The 24,865-nt window shown below is 38.5% G+C and overlaps 1 protein-coding gene across 1 annotated transcript in view; it reads left to right on the forward strand.

The window, feature by feature from the left end:
• LOC146320890 (multiple epidermal growth factor-like domains protein 9) overlaps nucleotides 1–17,345 on the forward strand; it is a 52,620-nt gene extending 35,275 nt beyond the window's left edge. Inside the window, exons 5-6 of the mRNA XM_084729321.1 lie at nucleotides 10,974–11,243; nucleotides 15,257–17,345. Of these exons, the coding sequence (XP_084585447.1) occupies nucleotides 10,974–11,243; nucleotides 15,257–15,786 (800 nt within the window). The 3' untranslated portion in view covers nucleotides 15,787–17,345. The remainder of the gene's footprint in view (nucleotides 1–10,973; nucleotides 11,244–15,256) is intronic.
• Nucleotides 17,346–24,865: the final 7,520 nt, after the last annotated feature.

Here is a 24,865-nt window from a genome sequence, read left to right on the forward strand (position 1 = left end):
AAATTAATTGTACTACATACAGCTCCCCCTACTGTACATGATTCATTGTATATTTGCCAAGAGTGTTTCTGTTTTGGTTGTGGTAAGAAATAAGTTCCTGAACAGTTAACTGAGTGCTTTCGATCTCTTTTTGCAGACAGAGTGGTATTATCAGTGATCTCTCTGTATGACCCCACTTCTTTCACCTCAGGGCTGCTGCTGCCCTACTTACACAACACACCCAAAGGTCTCTATTGGGTTGAGATCTGGGTTGAACTATCATGTTCCTAAACCACCTCAGCCCTGCCTGAAATTGCATTTTAAACCAGCTTTACTAACCATGAAGGAGTCCACTTGGTCAATGACAAAGCTAAAGATAATAAAACATATCCGAGATAAGTCCAATCAGATCCTGTGCTGTGTGAGGTACGATGGATTCTTGAATTCATGTTACTGCGTGCTGCTAACATGTTACAACACACACTAGAATTCATCAGCGCAGGCAGGCACTGTTGTTCAGATTTACTCTCACAGTCTTTGGTGAGAAAATGCTCGATACACTCCCTCCACTTCCAGCAGCTGTGTGTGAAATACCCCTCTTTATACAACTCATTTACTCAGTTTACTCTACTGTGTTTGCTGTTCGATAAAACCACTCTCTGAATGTCTCAGCCAGTCATTTGAGTTAACGCTGTGGTCTCTCAGATAAAATCTACACTCCAATTACATGTCTGCACCCACAGTTAACCCACTCACCAAGTAACCTGCTTCGTAGTGTGTCAGAACTGCAGAATATATGATAAGTCTGCACTGCCAAAGAAACCATTCCACTTCTTTTATTATCTGACAAATAAACAAGTCCATAAAATATCAAAAACTGCTAATGAATCCCAGACAATGTCTCCAGAGGCCAAATTATTTTGGAGAAATTTATCACCATTAAAAGCTTCAAATATTTTTCAGTGCAGTCAATATTGATCAGTATTGATGGTTTTTAATTACCAATAAACCAGGAGAAAAAAAATATTATTATTTATCTTGGCACACAAGTCATAGACTTAATAGACTGTAAAAAACGAAAAAAACTACCATACTGTCCTGTTTTATTAACTCTTTCCTCACTGTCTGCACTCATTTTCTCACCTCAGGCTGTTCCTGTTGTTGTGTCACATGATGGAACAAATGATTGTCTGTTGGCGTGTCACTCATACCATGCTCCATTATCAGGGGATATGATCATTGTTTATAAGCCAGGGTGTATTCCTTTTGTGTTCCTCTTGAAGAAACCCATAGGTATTCATAACTATGGCTGCAACAATTGACTATTTTCATGATCACTTCTTCCAAGCTGTTTAGATTATTTTCTTGATTATTTGACTAATAGTTTGGTCTATAAAACATCAGAAATAAGAGAAAAACACCCAAACATCACAATATCACAGAGTCCAAGGTGATGTCTTCAAACTGCTTGTTTTGACTGACTAAAAGCTTGACACCCAAAGCAGAAAATTGTCACATTTTAGCTGGAAACATCAGATGTTTTAGTCCTGGAACTAGACAGATCTGCTGCATGTTTTTGTTTGCTCTGGCAGGGGTATGACAGGCTGTTTATGAGCCGGAGCATGTTCTTTATGTGCTTTCATTGCATTTAATGCACTCAGGTCAAACTATTGAACTACATTCTTATTGCTATTGATGACATGTCTATCACTGATAGATATATATCGTTTTATTGCCCAGGCCTTCCTTGGATCTGTTCAGGCCAGTCACAGCCATATTTAATATTGGGTGGGCTCTGTATGATTATTGACAGAGGATCATCACAGGTCCTCATCTGAAAAGTTCTACATTATGTGTTCACTGTTCTGACTGGTTTCAGGTCTAAGGCTGGGCACATTGTTTGTGCATGGCACAATAATAAAAATATCAGTCAATCAATCAGTCTAGGCGCTAATAAAATATGGATCAAGATTCTGTTCCTTCAATGTCTATTTCTCGCCTCAAATGTTTTCAGAAACACATTTTAGTGTGCCATTTAGCTGTAATACATGACTTTTGTAATAAGGCCATTCTGTGCCCTGCTTAGAAAGAGACCAATCATGGTTATATCACGTTTCATTGCTCTGACTGGTTGCACATCTATCTGATTGCATCCAGAAGCATTTTGGCCTGCATGTGTTGATAAGGGCCCTCGAAAATTAGTTTACTGTTGCCAGACTAGAAATGTTCAGCTTTTTGCTTCCGAATGTACTGAAATGAATCAATTATCAAAATAGTTGCTGATTAACTTTTGAATGGCTAACATATTAATAGACTACTTGTTTCATGTCTAAACCAAACCTTGTCATGCAGTTTTGCTGGTGTAAAAGAATATCATGTTACCTGGTTTATTTATGCTAATAGGTCGATCAGTCCAAAAGAGATTAACTCCAGTTCCAAACCTTAATGACGTTGTGGCCAGGAGCCATAGCCTGACATGTTGTGCGTGTCATCAGCCTTTCATGCTTTGAGTTCACACCATGACACAGAGGCTTAGATCACAGCTTATCCACGTCAGACACCTCTTGAACTCTCTCTGCAAACTGTCTATTGAGGTTTTCAGTCAGCATTACATCACTGTGTTCACTCTACTCACTTATTCCTCATCACGTTCTCTCACCTTCCCCTTTCTGGACCAATCATCGCCAGCGCTGCTGTGTCCTGACGCCCCCTGCCCCCCCCATTGGCAGCAGCCTGCATGGCAACAGCCATGTATGGATGCACTTAGGCTGTCAGGTTATGTTTGCCCCTGCCAGGGGCCGCAAAAGAGGTTACACAACGTAGGAGGGAGGGGAAAGGACATGGACCAGGCTGAGCTGAGCTGGGACAGCATGAACACAGCTGGGACATTTCAGCAGCAGTCAGGCAGCAACAGACTAGGGGGGATGGGCAGGCAGCATCACGCTCTGTGTTTAGACAGAAACACAGTAGGAAGAGCGGCCTTAGAGATGACGTGATGCTCAGGACGATGTCCACAGAGAGCTGCTCTTGTGTTCAGCTGTGTGTGTGGCTGTGGAGGATGTTTTGGAATCAACCCTGGAGCTGGAAAAGTGAAGCAGCCTCCAAGTAGAGGTTGCCCTGGCAACAGTGACAAATGAGAAGATGCCACAATGCAGTATCATGGCTCCACAGCGGAGGATAGATGCTTTCTAAATGTGCTGATGGGGCCTGTTGCAGTAAATGAATCTCCCTCCACTGACACACACAGAGGTGAAATGGAGCACTGCACCAGTTCAGAATGTGGGTCACACATGTTCAATCAGCCATGTATGATTTTATCTTTACTCAGTGGAACGGGCTGGCTGGGCTCATTCACTTTACCCTGAACCTCATCAAATATTCTTAGGTGTCCTTTAGTTCCACTTTACTCTGTTGTCTTCATTTTTGAAGTGTATGTGTCAGACAGTGTCTACCTGGTCAGCAGTTAGCAGGTCTGTGTATGTGTGTCTGACAGCAGACGATGGTAAACAGGCAGGTCAGGTCCTCTGGCCCTGTGCAGAGCAGCTCATGTTTCCTTGTGGTTATATAACCCAGCAGGCCACTGCCTTTGAACCCCCAGCAGAGGTTAAATCAAGCTTATCAGGAGCAGCCTGCTCCGTGCTGGAATACAACACAGTCACATGACCACACTAGATAGAGACCAACATCTAGGCCATTGGAAGGCAGCGATCTGTGTCTAAATCATTCAACACTGAGGGCTCTGGTGTGGTGAAGACTGGAGTCTGAATGCAGAGCATCAGTTGGTCCACAGAGCTGCAGCTGAGGCTAATTAACAGAAATTTGTTCTCAGAATCAGGTTTATTGGTTAAGTACTTTATGTAATGAGTTGAGTTATTTTTTGTGCTTTCAATGTTACACACAGTTCCAAGAACAAGAAGATAGATAGAAACAGATATGCAGCTAAAAGCTGAACAAAAGGGCTTTTCACGCTGCAGCTAAGGATAGCCCTCAGATAATTTATTCCCTTTTCACACACACATTGTTAACCCTGAGTTAACCTCAGCCCAGGGCTATACGATTCATACTGCACTTCTACTATCCCTGGGTTTAATGTCTGTAGGAACACGCGATTAATGTTTACATTCTAGAATGACATGTGACTGGCACCTTTTAGCCCTGTGTTTAGTCGATTTTCAGGGGATATCCCTGCAAATTTGATGATAACCTTTCATCAGAGCAGGGTCAGCCCTAGGCTAAAGTTGGGGTTAGTCCACATTGGAGTTTGCTAATGGAGTATGAAAGCTTTCTTAAGGACTTTTCACGCTGGGTGAGGGCTATCCTTAGCCCTGGGCTAAGAGTTGACCCTGGGATAACTTTTCACACACACATTTTTAACCCAGGGTTAACCACACCCCTGTACGATTCACACTGCATGTCTACTAGCCCTGGATTAAATGTCTGTAGTAACATGCTTTAACAGTCATTAGTCCCAATTCACACAGTCACTTTTTTGCCCTGTGTTTAGTTGATTTTGATAACTGATAACTCTTCTTCAGAGCAGGGCCAGCCTTATGCTAAAATAGGGGTTAGCCAACACTGGAGTGTGCCAGGATTGTGCTCGAGGACTTTTCACACTGGCTGAGGGTTGTCCTGAGATAACTTAGCCAATTTTCACACACATTATTAACCCAGGGTTAGCCTGAGCCCACTACTATAGAATTCACACTGTACTTCTACTAGCCTGGGGTTTCATGTCTGTTGGAACACATGACTAATGCTGTCTGATTAGTCTTTAAAAGCCTTAAATGCCATTTCACACTTTAGCTCTGTGTTTAGTCGATTTTCAGGGGGATAACCCTGCAAATAAACCTTCTCCAAGGCAGGGCGAGCCCTAGGCTAATATAAGCTTTCTTCAGGACTTCTCACACTGGCTAGGCCCTGGGCTAAGAGGTTAACCAGGGGACAACTTAGCCCCTTTTAACATATGCTTATTTAACCAAGATTTAATCTAAGCCCAGGGCTATATGATCTGCGTGGGCCTACATTACAGGAGTTTCAGATTTCCCTCAAATTCACCCCTCCTGTGAATCATAAGAGAAATCTGGGCTAGATCTTGGTGGACATAGATGTTTGGTCCAAAGTTGGGGTTAGTCTACTTTGGATTATGCCAGGATTGTGCAAGTCTTAAAACTTTAGTAACCTGGAGCTAACAGCTCCCTTAGAGGGCTTTCACATCATGGAGCCGGACCGGGATCTGAGCACAGCCCAAAAGGTCCAGTTTGTTTTATAAGTGGGAACACTGTACCATATGTGGACACAGTTTGTTGATCTGTGGTCTCAAGTTGGGCTGCAACTAATAATGATTTTCATAATTGATTAATCTGTTGCTTATTTTGTTGATTAATCAATTAGTTGTTTGGTCCACAACAAGTCAGTCAGTGCTTCCCAAAGTCCAAGATGACGTCCTCAAATGTCTTGTTTTGTCCACAACCCAAAGATATTCAGTTTACTGTCAGAGAGGAGTAAAGAAATATTCATATTTGAAAAAGTTAATTACTTGATTAATCAATGATCAAATTTAATACAATTTAATAGTCAGTTAATAAGCAACTAATCAGCCCTCGTCTCAAGAGTGGTTCATATGTACTCAGGTAGGTTCTGCATCAGGTGTGGAAACTAGGTACCAAAACAAGGAAGTGGACTGCTATAGCAACAACATAAACAAATGTTGTGTAAATGATTGTTCAAGTGAATTCAGGTACAGAATAACATAATGTTAGCTGAGCAGCAGAGGAGTGGAGAGGCCGGGCATTTGACTCAGGCAAGATAAAAAAGCAACTGTACCTCATATGAAAACACCCATATCCTGAATGCTTTTAGCCCTGAGCTAAGTGCAGTGTGAAAAGCTCTAACAGGTAAAAATAAACATGAAACTACAACTATTTACACATGCAAATATGTGTATATATACTGTAGGTATACATAGATAGATGAAAGCAACAATGACCAACAACATAGAATGTCTAAATAATCAAATGTTTCTGTAACTTGTACACAAATATAAATACTAGGCTTGGCTTGTGTGTGATTTGTCATACCTTCATACCTTCCTGACATTTCATTGGTTATGTCAGTATTTGTGTAATAACAAACTAACAGCAACATAAAAACTGAGCTGCTGGTGATAGAAGTCATTGTAACATGTATGATTGTGTCTAGCCAGCAATTCTGTGTGTATTAATATGAAATTAGCCAGCTTAGAAAATTCTTGCTGTTTTTAAATACTTAATAACCCATACAACAACGAATAAAAACAAAATAATAAGACTTTGACACTACATATAGCGACACATCAGTGGGCTAAATTAAGATTATGTTCAGTTGGTGGTGGCTAACGGGCATTTGAATAAAATCATGTGGCTGCTTTGCACTGTTTTTGTAGTTGGATGAAGTCATCTCAAGATAAAGTCACATGTGATAATATTTTCACGATTCCACTACTCATCATTAATTGATTAGATACAGAACAGAAATGACCAGCCAATTATTTCTTTTCTACCTCCAAATAATTATTCTGTTCCCTGTTTTAATGAATTCATTTCATTTTGTATTTTTTATTTATTTCCCATCAATAAAAACTGTTGCAACTTCTATAGTATGTTTTAGATTAGTGTTTCTTAAACTTTTTATGCCGTGTACCACCTCAGAAAATATTGAGCTCTCCAAATACCACCTTACTGTTTTGCGCTATTTGGTGCAACGTTTAACGTCTCTTCATTTTACCTCCACTAACTTTGTTGCCATCTCAGTTTTGCTTATAACTACCAGTAATCATACATGTCATATGTGTGTGTTATGTGCATGATCATTATTACATAGCAGGTTGATATGAAGACAAAAATACAGGAAAGACAAAACTTATTTTAGATTACTTTTCAGTGATCTCATGTTTTCTTTTGAAATTTTGTAGTAACAAATAGTTGTGTTATTTCCACACCAGTACACCAAATTAGTTGAGTCTGTGTGTTCGTCCACTGATAGTGCACTGCATCCTTATTCCATTTCCTGTGATCGGTGAGTCCATACTGAGGCTGTTCCATCTTTTCTGTAATGGTTAAAGTTATTCTCCCAGCCAGGCATGGCTCCAGGACAGGGCCTCAGTCTCCCTAATCAAACTGAGCTGAAGTGGCTATGTTTTGTTTTTACCTCAACATAAGGATCTTTGAAAGTCCATCTGTTTCACAGGAAAATATTCTCTGAGCTCTTCCCTTCAACAGCCACCATAAATAATATTGTTTGCTGTTTTTAGAGGCGGGAGTTGTGAGTCAAACAAAAGGACTACAGCTTTCATTTTATTGTACAGCCCTGTTGTAGAATAAAAAATGAACTTTTAAACTTCGGGCATCCTGAATGCACCCCTGTGAGGTATTTTGGGTACGTCCCACTGGGAGGGGACCTCAGGCCAGATTCAAAACATGCTGCAGGGATTATACTGTGTCCCATCTGGCCTGGGAACACCTTGAAATTCCCCAGGAGGAGCTGGAGGACATGACAGGGGAGAGAGACATCTGGTCTGCTCTGGATGGATGCCTTCATTTTCACGTTGTACTTGAAAACTGTATAATTTATAGGTTCATAAGTTTGCTCCAGGTGTACTGATGCTTCAATCCAAATAAAATGCTACATTTTAAACCAGTGTCAGTCTTTAGAGATGTAAACGGTGATAAGATTTATGCAGTAACATGATCTGCAGGTTACCTGTGTAGTTAAAGTGCTGTTCTTTCTGGAATACAGATTGAACTACACATTTAAGGAGAGATTTGTATTTTATTTACTATAATAAATCATAAAATGACCACAATGTGTTATCAGAGATCAAGGAAATGTTAAGTTAAAATACTGTCTTCACAGTTTGCTATCACATAGGTTAGAGCCTAGATTCTCAAACTTTGGTACGAGTACCACTGCTACTTAATAAATTCATTTAAAAACATATGATACTATCCAAATGCTACAGATTTTTAAAGGATTTTTTTCATTTGTATTTTTGTATCAGTTTGCTAAGTAGTCACAATCATACGTCATCCATGATCCCTGGTATTTACAAGCTAAATTGGAATAGCAAGGTAAAATGAAGATAAATAAATGCTTGACAACAGGAACTATTATGAAAAACAAGGTTCAGATCAACAGGAGAATGAAGTGGATGACCTAATAGCACTAAATTGTGCAAAACAATGTGGTGGTACTTGAAGAGCTCAGTACTTTGTGAGGTGGTACACAGTGTAATAAGTTTGAGAAACACTGGATTAGAGAAAAGCACCAAATCCTCACAATTTACCAGTTTGAATTAGAGAATGTTTGGTGTCTTTTGCTGGAAAACTTACTTTATACACTTACTCCATCAAACAGCTGCTGATTAATTTTCTGTTGATCTAATAATCTAATAATTGTTTAATCTAGTAGCTGACTATACAATAATACACTATTATAAACTACCATACAAACATCTTTGTCATTGTCTTTGTAGTTATTATTAGTGTGGACTATTACTGATGCAAATTGAAGCAAAACGGGAAAACACATCAGTAGCTTCTGCAACATCTGTATACTGAAAAAACAATACAGTTACACTCATTCCCAAAAATGAAAATTTAGTCATTGTCTACTCATCCTCATGCTGATTGAGCATCGGATTTATTTTGTTAGTCCATTAAACACTGCTGGAGTTTCGCAACCCCGAAAACAACCCTGTAGAATCTCCCAAACAATGGAAGTGAATGGTGACCAGTTTTCAAACAAAAAACAACTGGAAAAAAACATAAAATGCCTCCATTGTGCTGGTCTGGTGTAATCCAAATCTCCTAAAGCCCCAGCATTCCACTTGCACACTGTCACACCACACACACCCAGTTCAGACAGTGTGCATGTGAACGTGGCTCCAAGCTAAAGATCTACAGTGAAGATTCAGGCTAAAAGCATGGTTAAAATTGTCTTTTAAGTCAACTTGGTATGTTGGGGCTTTAGGAGACTTGGATTACACCAGATGAGCAGTATGGAGGCATTTTATGTTTTTATTCTGGTGTTTTTTTACATTTAAAAACTGGTCACCATTCACTTCCATTGTTTGGGAGGTTCTGTAACACTGTTTTCCTGTGAAACTCCAGCAGTGTTTTGTGGACTGAAAAACTAAACCCAACCTTCAATCAGCATGAGGATGAGTAGATACTGACTGAGTTTTAATTTTTAGGTAAATTAAAACAACTTGAAACAATTTAAATGTATAAAAGCTTTTTCTTTTTAGAAAAAAAAAAACATTAGAAAAACACTGACTTTGAATAATTCTGGCACTTTGGCAGCTATTTCTTCATCTGCATTTTTATTACCATTATATTATCTTTTGCAATGCACAGTGTGCTCTAAAATAACAGGAAAGCCTCAGACTGTTAAGTAGCTATAAAATAAGCAGGATAGTGAAGGCTTTGGAAGAATTGATTCAGGACTCTACAACAGGACTTAAAGCTAATATCTGTTACTTGTCAGTTGTAAATAAGACGCAGTTTACTGAGAAGTTTCTTCCTGGGAACACACTGCTGGTGAGGCTGGTGTACAGTTATACTGTAGTTCCTGTTTGTTGTGGCTTCATATTACTGGGGACCGGAGGCTGCAGGAGAAAGCTGAGCCTTACAAACGTCATGCATGTGCCGCTGATGAAGAACGATGGTCATCATTCGAAGTCCAGCTGAGCCTTTCACAGCTGTGCTTCACCTTTAGATCTTATTATGTTCAGTGCAGATACTCATCACAATTACTCACAGACCCATGAGTACAGACTCTAGGTATTAGAAAAGTAAATATTTGAAAGAATACTCCACAGAAAACATATGATAGAACAGGTCTCTCTCCAGATCCATATGCTGTCATTTTGAGCCACCTGGTGGCACAGTGTGAGCTGTTTCATGTGGGATTGTCCAGCTGAAGAGAGCTGTATGCATATTCAGATTATTTTATATTAATCACACACAAAAGGCTATAATTGAACATTTAATCTACCTTTTACAAAATAGCAAATAAAATCAATTACTTTACAGCTAGATAGTATTTGTTATATATATTGACTATACTGGAGGTTAAGGGTGAGTTTTGAGAGGTGCATTTTGAACAGGGATAGTTATACATGTGGATGAATAATCTAGAACATAGCAGATAGTTACTTGGCTGGAGTGTAGCAGGATGCATTTTCTGATTTGTGTATTTGCTTTTGGAGGAATTCACTGCAGATCTGTCTGAAATCCAACTGTTCAGGTTATGTAACATGTATACTCCCAGATGAACACAAAGCAGCAGGGCATTGGTTCCGGAAAGTCATTTTTAAGGCCTACAAGTTTACATATGCAGAGCCTTGTAGTTCACCCACTCATGAGAATTGGGATGAATCATGTCCTACTAAGAAAAACTTTATTAATTAAACTATTAATACAAACACTGTAAATCTAATTCTAATTTTGGGATATCTATTATATAATTTCTGACATGTTTTGGTTTTCTTTAATGTTTTTAATTTCTAAACTTTGCTCTGTGTCAGAAAACAGCCAGAATTCACAACTTCTAACAATTTCAAAATGTGTTAAAAGCTCCAAAATCTAAAACTAACAATATCTACTGATAACAGATGTAAAAATGTGCTATTATAATCATATAATCATTAAATTCATTCAATAATATTTCTATCAGATGTGTCTCAACCATAACATATCAACTCTGCAGTCCTTCTAAATCAAAGATAAATAAGAATTATGTTTTAAAAATGTGTATTTTGATTATCATTAAGAGAACTCTGAGACACTTAAAAAAAATAAAATGGCTGCCCAAGTTGACATTTATATTTAATAAAAAATTTAATTACTAGGAGGAGACTGAAGAGTCAAAATCAAAACCTCCTTAAAATCCAGTTTTGTGAGCTACATTATTATCTCAGGTCAGGAGCTAATGTGTATCTGTGTGTTCCTGTGCAGACCCCAGTGGCTCTCCGGCATGTGACCAGTGCCTTCCTCGGTACGGCGGCCCACAGTGTGACCAGTGCAGCGCCGGCTTCTACAAAGCGACAGGGATCTGTGTTCCGTGTGACTGCAGTGGGAATGCAGACCCTCAGGGCCCTGCCCAGCTCTGTCACCCCGACACCGGCCACTGCCTCCGCTGCATCAACACCACCACAGGGCCCCAGTGCCAGCTCTGTGCCCCGGGCTTCACCGGGGACGCCAAAGCACATAACTGCACCCGTCCAAGTAAGACCAAACCGCAGTATACAGTTTGTCAAACTGTTTGTGAGGAAAGATTATTGTCTGTAATGCATTATAATGCATTATAAACATGTATATAATTTATATTATTGGTGTAATGTGCTACACTCTATAATACATTGCAACCTGGTTATAAGTCACTATAAGTGGTCACTGTCTGCTTTAAATTAAGTGAAAAAAGACATTTAACATCATTGAATGGGTCATAACAGACATCACATTCTCCAGTTTGACACAATATTTTGATGATAATTGAATTATGGACATTTACATTTCACTAATGTCATTTTCACCCCCCGAAACATGTAGTTGTAATACATTATAATAATTTTATAATGCATTATAATCACATTATAATGTATATTATAACAGTTATTATACCGCATCATAAAATGGTTGTAACATGTTACAACTACAGTATGGGAATTATATTATAAAAACACTTTGGTATTTCTAAATCATTATAAAATGGTTATAATGTGATGTGATTACTGTTATAAAATATTAGAAATATTTAAGAGTGCTTATAACCATAATTATATGTTTCTAATGCGTTATGGAGCATTAAAGACATAGGTGTCATAGAGAGCGCTGCCACTAACTGTCAGACTGATGCCAGAAATTTATTCTGGCAGTAGCTCAGAACACAAATACAAAAAGTAATAGAGTTTTTTTCCAGCAGGCACTTTGACTTGACATAGCAGGAAAAGCACAGGTGGATCAGTGTATCAACAAATACAAAAATAAAAATCTAGAGGAGCTAATAATATTAACAGTCATGGGTCATAGACAGTATCAGGGCCCTGGAACAAAAGTACTCTCAACTAAAATATTACACTTTTGTGTTTGATGATTTTTCATGAGTTGAAGAAAAAAAATCTTCTGTGAACTAGAGCTGCAACTAATGATTACTTTCATTGTCCATTAATCTGTCCATCATTTTCTTGATTAATTGATTAATTAATCCCGTCACAATCATGCAGATATTCACTTTTCTTAAAAAAATACTTAGAACCGATCAATTGCTTATTAAAATAATAGGTGATTAATTTAATAACAATTTAATAACCAATTAAGTGTTGCAGCTCTACTATGAAGAAATTAAGGCTTATTTTCTTAAAATATGTTCACAAATGTGCTCAAATCTGTGTTAGTGAGCCAAGATAATCCATCCATCTGACAGCTGTGATGTATAGAGATGCTGTTTACTGTTCCGGTGAGTCTGTGACTGGTCACAATAAAAGAACATTGTAAAATGTGATGTTTGATCTTTCAAAAAGGACATTTAACATGCACTGAAGCATGATTACTGAACACAGAGCTACAGATATGTTGTTTTTTTTTTTGGTCTGCATTTTTATGCTCGCCCACACAACGCCTCACGCTGTCTGCCATCTGCTGGGTACAGTGTAAACTGGGATTCATCCATGAAAAGAACACTTTTCCAAAGTACCAAAGACGCCATCATAGGTGATCATTTGCCCACTCAAGTCGGTTAGGACGTCGCGCTGCAGTCAGGTGGCAGTTCTCAGACCAGCCTGCAGGTGAGGACGCTGGAGGTCCTGAGCTGGAGTCTGTACTGCCAAATCCTCAGAAACAACACTGGAGACGGTTGATGGTAGTGAAATGAGCATTGAATACACAGACAGCAGCTCTGGTGGACATTCCTGCAGTCAGAAGTACAACTGAACACTACCTCAGAATGTGTGATATCTGTGTCAGCACGTTGTGTGATCAAACATCACATTACACAGTGTCCTTTTATTGTGACCAGTCCAAACTACACCTGTTTAACCAGCAACACCTGTCAAATACGAAGTGCTCAGCAACACTGATTTGAACAACTTTGTGAAGAAGATTTGAGAGAAATAAACCGTTTGTGTGTACAGAAAAAGGACACAATAACAAAACTGTTGTGTTTAGTTTTTTGTTGACTGTATGTGTCTAGTTTTGACTCCTGACTCCTGAAAACTCTGTTGCTGTCCTGAATCACTCTATTTACTCAGTACTGCACTACAGTATAGTTTTTGAGCGTCCAAATTTATGCTCGACATAGCATCCTCAAAATTGACATTTTGGAATAAAAAAATAGAGCATTGATTCTTCAACAGTCCCACAATGGAATGCATTGTGTTTTCTAGATGTAAAAACTGCAGTACAACAAAAAAGACTGAACAGAACTGAGATCTTGAATGAGAACTTAGATATTTTTTTTATATCTTCAGTACTTTCGATGCTACAATTAGCAGATATTGATTCATTTCAAACATGTGATACTGACAAAGTATCAAAGTAAAGATATTTTTGACAATCTTACCATCCAGTCAACTCCTGTGGTCTGTTATATGCATAGGCAGCTGGGAGTGAATGAATTTGGCTTATATATCACCATTTTCAGAAAGGACAGTTGGACATTATCTCACATATTTTATACAAAGACAACAACTGTGTGACAGAACAGATTGACTGAATGTAACTTACAAGATTACAAATGTCAAACAAAAGAACACAGCAGGTGTATCTTCACTAAGATGTAATTATGTCTTTTTGCCACAAGGTGTCACTGGTTACTTTGGTTATGCATCAACAACCTGGAGTCTCCTGACAGGAGTCCTTCACTGTATTGGCCCATCAGAGGGGTGTCAAACATAAGGACCAGTGAAGGCTTCAGTCAGGCCCACTGGATGACTTTACAACGGGCATAGGAGCCATGGACTCCAGACCAGAACACATCATGTCTCTGGAAAAAAAAAATGAACAAAAAGATACTGAACATTGGGAAAAATATTGTTAAACACATTCAGAAAGAAGTATATACTGTATTATATTGTTGTTCAGTTACTACATACATAAATAAAACTTCTCTCTCTTCTCCTCTGTGATCTGAATAGACAGAAAGGAGATATGAAGGGATGGGGAGAAAAGATGGTATTGAGGAGGAAAAATACGAAGCAATACAATAAAAAAAGGGATAAAGTTACTACCAATACTAATACTAACTACTCACTACTGTGAGAACAGGGTACATCAATAAGCATTGTTAAGTATAACATGTTTAATAAAAGTAAATGGTGCAACAGACAGTATGCGTCAATAAAATAGAAGTGTGCAAAACTATCAGAGGTCACTCAGTAAAGTGCAGAAACATGCTGTCTTCACTAAGAGACTATTTTTATAGAGGAGGACAGAGGACAAATAGAGAGCTGAACATTACGATGTCACAGTGAAGTTGACCTTTGACCTTTTGATTATAAAATGTCATCACCTCATCATTTCATCCTATAAAATATTTATGTATTTTTTTTAAACATAATCAGCTGATGAATTCTTGAGTTAAAAACTAAAATGTGTTTAGTGAGGTCACCCTGACCATTTAGATCATCTTTGAGTCCAAGTGTTCATTAGTGTCAAGTTTGAAGAAATTCTTTCAAGGTGCTTACAAGAATGGGATGACCTAAAAACATAAATCCTCTGGCTATATATATATAAAGGGATAAAAGTCATTGAAAAAAAGGATTTTTAGATTTTTCTAGAATCACAGAGGTCCTTGCACAAAAAAAACATAGGCTCATCAGTCCAGTGGTATTCAAGATTAACTCCAGACAAACTGTGGTTCCAGTGATCACACACACACACACACATGCTCTCACTCACACACACACAGAAGGGCTTCCTGTGGGGATAATAATAAAAATATAAAAACAGAGCCTCTATGTATAGTAATAAAAATGTGACATGAATCAAAAACAACTATCCTATTTCCAATGATGCGCCCATCATGGAAATTACGCTCCTATCTTGTACAATGCAGTGCACATGTAATGACAGCAGACTGACTGAATCCGGATTATTGAAATTGCATTTATTTTTCTTAAGACATTTCAGGCTGTTCATCTGTTTGTACATGAATGGTTCACTTGTTTGTAAAGGGGAAACATTTGGATGTGTTATTGATTATCTTTAAATGTTAACTGATGTTTTTAATGTTCTCTCCTCAGCCCCTCGACTTGTTCCCACACCAGCAGATCAAATCACAACAGAGGCCCCTACATCGAGCACACCCTCCCCCTCTACACCCACCACCAGCACCACTTTGACCTCCACCACCACAGCGAGAGGAATCCCAGCTGCAAAGTCTAGCAGCAACATGAGCGCGGCGCTGAGCACCGCGGCCACCACTCAAGCCCTGCTGACCAGCCTGAGCAGCCCGACCGACAACACCACAGCGGCCCTGACGGAGGTCTCCTGGACGCAGTTCAACATCATCATCCTGGCCGTCATCATCCTGGTGGTGCTGCTGCTGCTGGGCTTTGTCGGAGGTGTGTACACCTACCGGGAGTACCAGAACCGCAAGCTCAACGCACCCTTCTGGACCATCGAGCTAAAAGAGGACAACATCAGCTTCAGCAGCTACCATGACAGCATCCCCAACGCTGACGTGTCAGGCCTGCTGGAGGACGAGGCCAATGAGGTGGCGCCCAATGGCCAGCTGGCACTCACCACGCAGGGCAACTGCTACAAAGCTTAGCACCCCATCCATCCATCCTTCCATCCATCCATCCATCCATCCCCAGACTGGACACCTAGAGTTACAGATGACACAAAGCTGCTGGAAAGTACCAAATCCAAAGCTCCTTCATGTATGACTGCTTCTTTCCCCGCTGCTCTGCGGCTCTTCACCACACTCAGAAAACTGACAGTGAGATCAGCAGGTGGCATCAAAGATACGGAACAGAGATGCAGAGTTCCCACTTGAAACGTTTTCCCTTTTTGATATGATTTTAGTGTGGAATCAGTGAAATGGGTCCAAAGAAAAAAGTGTTTTGTTTGAGTTATGCCTGCAGAGGGCGCCGTCGTGCAGATTAGTGAGCAAATTGGCTGTGAGGTGAGACAGGTGCAAAGGATCCACCTGTCAGCTGAAACAATGATCCTGACACTGGTTAGAGGACTTGCAGGAGCCTAGCATTTCACATATTTTTAAAATGGACTTGTGACTGTTTAAGTTATAAGTGGATCACCTGATCCTCAACTGAGACAATGATTGTTATTTAATTAATTTTTATTCAGTTCTTATTTATTGGTTGATGTTTCATTCTTGGGAGAAATGCTGCACATGTATGACGTGTTTATTCATGGTGTTTTATCTTACGTGCTGTCGAATGGTAATTTGAATTGGCCAGTATGTTTTCATGTATAGTTTGTGTGTTTTGGACAGAGTCGTAGGGGAAGGCGAAGGCTGCTGGCACCGGCGTTTAAATGACCTCATCTTTTGTTTATAGCTCCCTGTCTTTTGTTCAAGCGTGCCAGCTCACCTGAAGTATCTAAGAGGAGTGTTTCTGATAAAAGACAACAACTTAACCGTTTATTAACTCTCACCACTTGACACTACTACAGGGTAGTGACTCACAACGGGCTCGCATAAACCGCCATAATCTCTTTGTAATCTAATCTGCTCTTTGCTGCCTACCTCAGCAAAAGTTGAACAAAGCATTAAGCGAAAAATGTTTCACATTTACAGTACGTCTAAGGTTGGTTTCTGTGACTCAGATGATATCTAAACATAAACAGTAGTCTACTACTGTTATTCTGGAGTGAAAGCAGCCGACAGGTTGCATCAGCTAAAACAATGAGTTGCTGTAAAATTGATGTACTTCAAAGCTTCACACCGTTTTCTGTGTTGTTTAGGCTCTCATTGGTTGGGTGCGCTTCATTTTACCACGGTGAATGAGTAAAGCTAATTATGGAACTAACTCCTCAGGTACTGGCTCTTTCCCTAATGTGATCACTGTAAATATGATTATTGTACAGATGAATGTGAATAGTAGCACTATTATTGTACAGGTAGAATACTGTGTGTACACTGTCACTCAACAAGCTCCCAACCTCTCACTCTGCGGGGTGGGATGTTGCAGTCAGCCCACAGCTTTTTGTATTTTTATTTTTATTTCTTATTCTCAGTGGACTTTGCCATATACACAGCTGCAGGACTAAAATGCACCACCCACAACTTCAAACAAAGAATAAAACCATGTAAATAAGACCCCAAAGTCAGAGCGCAACTCTCAAATAAAAATGGGTTTAACTGTTTGTCTTTGTGTTTCTCACATCCCTTCAGCTGAAATCACTGACCATTTCAACTTTATTCACAATATTTTGACTTTATTCTTGACAGTTTCACTTTATTCTTGATATTATGACTTCATTGTCAAAATTGTGATTTTATTCTAGATATTTCAACTTTTATTTTCAATATTTTGACTTTTATTCTCAATATCCTGACTTTATTCTCATATCCTGACTTTTTTCTCAATATTTTGACTTTAGTCCCAATATTTTGGCTTTAGTCTCAATATTTTGACTTTAGTCTCAAAAAACAAACAAAAAAAAGTCCTTATTTCGGCCCTAATGCTCTGTTGTAAAGATCCCCTCCAGACGCATGCTTGTGATAAAATTAGTCTGATATGTTTTTTTCCGCAAACAAACTTAAGTCATCCAAACAAGCTGATGTGAAAATCCTGCCTGAACATGTTGAGCTGAGATTTATGGTGAGTACAGCAGATTCCGCAGATGAATATGAGAACAGACTTCTACTGTCACACCCTGTGCTCTACATATGCCGCCAGTGATGTAACAGTAGAAAAACACATTTTTAAATGATTGCTGTTTTTATTATATATTTTTCTGCAGATTCATCCACCCTCTCCTGTTTACAGGTCCTGTCAAGTAGGGAACCCTTGATTTGTGAAAATCTCACAAGGTTTGTACATGTACACATCTTCATTGTGCACCTTGTAAACACTCATTCTGTCTTATTTATAATGTGTGGCTAAAATCAGGATAGGTTTAGAACACTTGGGTAGGTTTGAGGAAAGATGACTTCAGTTAAAATGAGCTATTTCATGAGTTTACTTCTACGCACGACCATATTTGCTCTTTATTTCTTTGCAGGATGACCACTGCTAACTTCCTTGCAGTACATTGATTAAGTATTATTAAACCAGTTTTAGCGTAAGACATGGTGGACTCCTGTGTACTTTCCCCTGTTGATATATGGGCAAGAGATAAAATCCATGACAGTTTATTGTTATAACGACATTTTTCAGGTTGTAACAAGATAATTCATCATGTTATAACAAGAAACCTGTGTTTTTATAACACTATAATATTTACTTTGCTCTAATGTGAAATGTTTCACATTATAATACATTGGCATACATTGTTATAATGTAACAATATAAAAAATAAGTTAACAGGTAATAACAATATAAGTTATCACATTGTAATGTAAAACATTTCATGCTATAACAGGTTATTACATGGCTTTGGTAAACACTCGATTCTGACTGGTCAATTACAGCAATCTAAGGTCTGTTATTTCTGTACAGCAGACCCACACCATTTATCAGTCCCTCCAGGAAGTTGTGATGTTGCGATCGCAACAATTCATGCAAATTCACCAAGTCCTATGAATTCTACACAACCTTGCAATTTTGTCCAAACTCAATGCATCTTTTCTGCAAATTTGACCAATCATTATAGCTTCCAGCAAATTCCACCAATCAGAGCATCACCCTGTCCAGACGTCACACATGCACATCTCAGTGAACTGACTCACTGCTTCTCTGGATATATACATATATATATATATATATATATATATATATATATATATATATATATATATATATATATATATATATATATATATATATATATATATATATATATATATATATATACATAGAGCGTCATAAACTTGGAGCAAACAGAAAACTTCTAGTTCACAATGTTGAACATGAGGTTGGCATTCAAATGGGCTCATCTCATAAACACAACCCTAGCTGAATGCACCAGAAATCATTTTCAAAGTTAATATTTTGTGTTAAATCTTTGATTGTTTTTTTGGTAAATGACCATGTAATAACCATCTAAACCATCTCAGGATTATTAAAGACCAGTATCACCCTGTCAGAGTTTATTTCACAATAATGACCTGCACACTGTACATTATCCCTTATATAAATAGTACATGGTGATAACAAGAAAAGTTTCCTGTTATAACGTTTTTATACTGTGTTTATGATGTAATAATGTGAAAATATCTCGTTATAACACAAAAATATCTTGTTATAACAAGTCCTTGTCTCTTCTTTTTCTGCCTTTGCTCCATTCCATACTGCAACAATTTGGCCATCACCCTGCCCATGATCTCACTGCTGCAGCCTCCCCTTATTATTCTGATGCTAACTTCATCCTTTTCAAGACCCAAGATAGATGTATTGATCAGTCAACAGCACAGGGTTGCATAGTGAGATTTAGATGTTGACAGATTTAAGGTGAGTGCAGAAACAGTTTGTTTCTTCGACAGGTGAATGTGAGAACAGACTTGTAGTGTCAGATTCTGGAATGACCCTGAATATCAGGTGGATGACATATGTGCATATATTAATATCAGCCAAACTGTATATTGGATATCAGCAAAATATCTTGCACTTCATGCAGTAAACTTAACTTTTTGGGGTTTTTTTAGATTTTTTTTTTTGGGACTTGCGAAGGTGTCGTGAGAATTTGAGAATGATGTTCCTTACAGGAGCATGGAGGAATGGCTTTTATAGAAGCGGACACATGTCAAAGAATTATGCATTATGCATTCATGTTCATTTTATTTAAAATATTTTAAGCAAATGATCAGTCATTGAAGTCATGACTCCAAGGCCAGTTTGATTAAATGTGTAAGGTATAAAGGTATGAATACAATGATACTGAACATCCAACACACTTGTGTATATATAATATCTAATATGAGTCTGTTATCATAGTTGTCTTTGACAAGTGTGGAAGTAACTAATTACAAATACTGAAATCATTGTAATTAAGTAGTTTTTGGGGGTACTTATACTTTTATGTATGCTTTGCAAGATGTAGTCCACTTAGTTACTTTCAAAATCAGAGCTGAGTAGTGACTGACTAAATGTATATCCAAACCTTTCATCTGCAATTTAGTAGCCAATCAAGTGATCTGATCACAAACAGGCAAATGAAAACAAAGACATACAATTGGAAAAACAAGTTTAAGTTTTGTTATTCTTCTGAGTCAGGAGTTGGGAGGTTTTCACCAGGATTTCCTTTTGATGATGAACAAGTTTGTCCTGCAGGATGTCATGTCTCTAAGACTTAGTGTCCTGATGTATTGCTACATGGTATAATCTGACGTTTTTGTGACTTGTGTTTACTCAGCTGATGCTTTGTCTTTGCATAACACTCTTTCGAAATGTACGGTGACAAGCCTGTGTGGCTGTAATTGTGGTTTGGATTACGCCACACTGGAGGCAAATGACTGTTCTGTTCTTTAGCTAACATATGAGGAAGCAGTGATTAAAAAAAAAGAAATCTGTCCTGATTCTATAGATTGAGATTAAACACACAAATAAACAAACAAAAAGGACATGAACACAATTGTCCCTTTGTCCCACACCCCTCCCCTTTAGAGGACTGTGTCATTACTATCAGACAGCCATTGAGTTTGACCTGTAGACCTGTTGGACGGAACCAGATTGTTTAATAGTGCAAACTGTTTTTCAAAAAGGGTTATATTTTATATATATTGGTATATTTTCCAACACAATTGTAGAGTAAAAATCAAACCTCCTCAAAATACAGTTTTGCCTCTGTTCTCAACAATGAGTGATATACAGTAGACCTGCATCTCAGCACTTCATTCATTTCTGTGCATAAAACTAAATGAAATACTTGTTTTTAAAATTTAGGTTGCTGTTTAAGACCTGAACACAGGGTGTATTCACAGAGCCGTCACTGTCTGTTGATCAGTCTCATCCTGCATTAGAAAAGTTCACAGTTAAAACAACCAAGCAACAATCACCAAGCATCAGGAGGAAGAAAACACTGAATTTGTTGAAGAAAGAAGCCTATTAAGTATGGATGCCTGTTCAAAATTTGATTTTCTGTGAATGTTGCATCAGAGATGAGTTTACCATAATATATTCCATTCCTTATTAACATAATATGGAATATCTGTAACGGGTGTTCTTGCAGGGGTATACTGAAGAACAGTCTGGCAAAGAGTGAGCGTGCAGGAGAGGTTTATATACAGGGCTGATTGTGGATGAGCTGCAGCTGTGCCAGCAGGTGAGTGGAGGTGAGCTGATGAGGTGGGAGTGGCTGACAGGTAGAGTGGAGCAGAGCCAGGGAGAGTGGAAATTTACTGGGGCAGAGGGACAGGAGGGAAACTGGGGGAATGGAGAACGGGTCAAGGGAAACTGGGCAGAACTGTGACAATATCCATAAAATATGTCACTTAGTCAGAAGGTTTGGAAGGATTTAAAAATGTAATCTGATACAGTTGCTAATTACCTGTTAAAAATGTAGTCAATAATGTGATCCAATATTTAAGTAATGTAACTTAATTTCTTTTGGATTACCTCAGTTTAAAATATGGTGAAATTGTTTCATCTAATATAAGGACTGCAATTAACAATTACTTTCATCATTGATTAATTGGTTGATTATTCCCCCAATTAACTGATTGGTTGTTTAGTCCATAAAATGTCAGAAAATGGTGAAAAACATCGATCAAAGCTGAAGCTGACGTCCTCAAATATCTTGTTTTGTCCATAACTCAAAGATGTCTGTGAAGATTCTCAGTCATCCAGGTCATGGTATTTGTAGCAAGGGTTGTTGTAGGCAACTGGACTTCGAAGAGAAGAAGATGTTTCGTCTCTCATCCAAGAAGCTTCTTCAGTTCTGACTGACTGGTTGGGAGTTCAGGTATTAAACCTGAACTAAACCTAAAGTTGTTTTTAGGGGTACCTGAACTTTTATGAGTAGATTTTCAAGTCTGTACTATTACTTGTACTTAAGTATTAATTACACCATATAATCTGCCTAGTTACTTTCGAAGTCATAATTGAGTAAGCCTACTGAGTACAAGTTGAATGAACGTCCAAACCTTTCATCTGTATTTTTGTAGTACCATTTTCATGTAATTGGTGGTAATTACAAAGCAACATGAAATTTCTGTGAATTTACCTGCAAATTACCCACAAAGTTCATGATAAGTACAGTATGTTATAATTAGTAAGTGACGTTTTTATGCAAATTCAAATAAATTAAATTATGATTTCATATATTTGAACTTTTTTTAAATTAGCTGCAAATTTAATATGTTACTTTGTAATTACCATCAACTACATGAAAAGCATACTTGCTAATTATCACACAATTAACTATGAAATCTGGGGGTAATCTAAGAAATTTCAAATATATTTCAGTTTTTGCGAAGTTCTTTGTATCTTTGTAACACCGTTACTTTCACTTGTAACTGAGTAATATTGTACTAATGTAACAGTACTTGTACTTGAGTAGAGATATTCAGTACTCTTTCCACCACTGAATATAATCCATTACTTCCCAAGCCTGGTCCTCAGTTTACTCAGTGGCACTGGGAAAATATATGTGTTCGTGTGTCTGTCTCGGTGAGCAGCTGGAACATCTGCCTGCACTGACGGGCTGTCCCATTAGTCTCAGTGAGAGTTGGGCGGTGGGTCTGTGGCGTTCCTCCAGGGACAGTAACAACTTTCTCATCCAGTCTTGTGTATGGGAGGTTTGTGGTGTGTGTGTGACAAACTCGTGTGAGAAAGAGGAAGTTCGTGTTTGAGTCCTGACACTCAGCGAAACTCGCTTGAATAGACTCCCTTCCCGATGCGGTGCTTCTCAACGTGGGCGACAGCGCGCTAATAAATGGAGATGTCAGCCGGCAGCCGGCGGCTGATCCGTGAGTGGGACACCAGCGGTGGCATGGAGGCACACGACTGCTGCTGCTGCTGCTGTGGAGGAGGAACAGGAGAAGGAGGAGAGGCAGGATTATACCGGCAAGATACTTTAATTCACCTTTCCGGGCAGAAACAGACACGACGGCGGCGAATGGCCAAGTTTTCAGCGGTGGCGCTGGTTCTCCTGCTGGCAGCAGCTCTGGTTCTAGTGCTCACAACCGTGCACAGGGACAGACAGGTAACTGACACACCTGAGTACAGTCCGTCACTTTACAACTTTACAGGCGATATTGTTACCAATGAGTGACCACAGTATTAATGTTTTGTACAATCTGCCTTGCCGTCCAATTATACATGTTTTAACGTCAAGCACATGGTCTTTAAATTTGCTGCTCCAAGTTTGACAATAAATTCTAAAATAGCCGTTCGGATATTTTGATAGTTCTAACCTTTTTAAATAGGTCAGAGTTGATTTCCTGTTTTTTTTTTTTTTTTTGCTGCTACAGTTAGCCTCAGGTTGGCAGCGGAAGTCCAGTAAAAAAAAACATCCACTTTATTTTTGTCTTTCTCACTGCAGGCGCGTTAAAGCGTAGCAGGTGCGGCTGTGTGATCGCTGAACACGTCAAAGATAAGGAGCTGCAGCTGGAACTTCATTCATGTTACCTGCGCGAGGCTTGTTACCTCCACCTCTGCTCACCACAATAACTGTGTGTGTTAACAGAAATGTGATTGAATAAGCAGATCTGAAAACACCATAATGCGCCGACAACAGCCTGACGCGTTGAAGCAACTCAAGAAGAGATTTAATTCAGTTGTAACGTGTTGACTAGATTTGCCATGAGTGACATGACGAAGCTTTCTCGTGATTTCTGTTCGTTTCGTTGTTGAGTAACTACGTATGGAAGCCCGTTTAAGCCAGTGTGAAGAAAAATTTCTCATGATCATGAGAATCTTCTTTGAAATAGCGAGTTAGTGTCTGAAAAAATGAATGACTTAGTATCTCAAAATAATGATTTGGATACTTAGATAGGCATTGCTTTGGGAAAGTTCATCATTATTTTGAGAAAAAAAAATCAGATATTAACTAATTTTGTGATATTAAGTCATTATTCTGCTCTTGTCTTTGTTAAGTTGTTAAGTCATTGTTCTGCTGCTGCAGTGTGGTCATACCAAACAGTGTGGTAGCAAGAATTAAATGAACTCTTGTTAGGTCATGCGTGTTACAATATTATAATACACAGTAGAATCAGTAATCAATTGCATAAAATGGGGATGGGGTTTATATTTTATAATGATTGAGGTCAAACAACTCATCATGTGATTTTGCTAACACTGTGTTTGTTTCCTTACAGCTCACTGCGGAGCTACCATCAGGTAAATATCTTGTTCAGTAATCCATTGAGATGAAGGTCTATGAATACTTGTGTCCAGGAGAGAAAGTATTAATTTAGTGTTTAAAACACCCTTTGAATGTGTCTTCTAGACCACAGCCACACAGAGCAGCATGCAGAACTGATGAATCCCAGGGCCATGCTAACAGGTAAAACAGGAATAGAGTTTTACTCTACTTTCCTAGAAAGACAGTAATGGTTGTTTCCCACTGAGGTTGCACATTCTAAAAATATTACACACTAACTTTGATTACAACACTCTTCAAAGAAAGAAAAAAGGAACCAGTTTCAGAATATACTGTCAAGACTGCAACAGTCTATATATGTTGGTGTTACATAACATATAAACTATATGAGCCTATACATTATAGTATGCTGTATTTTGAACTGTATAATCATGAACAGGTTTTGAGAGTCATGGATTACA

Source organism: Lutjanus erythropterus, chromosome 10, assembly GCF_056507025.1.
Source record: "Lutjanus erythropterus isolate fLutEry1 chromosome 10, fLutEry1.hap2, whole genome shotgun sequence".
Classification (NCBI taxonomy): Eukaryota; Metazoa; Chordata; class Actinopteri; order Lutjaniformes; family Lutjanidae; genus Lutjanus; species Lutjanus erythropterus.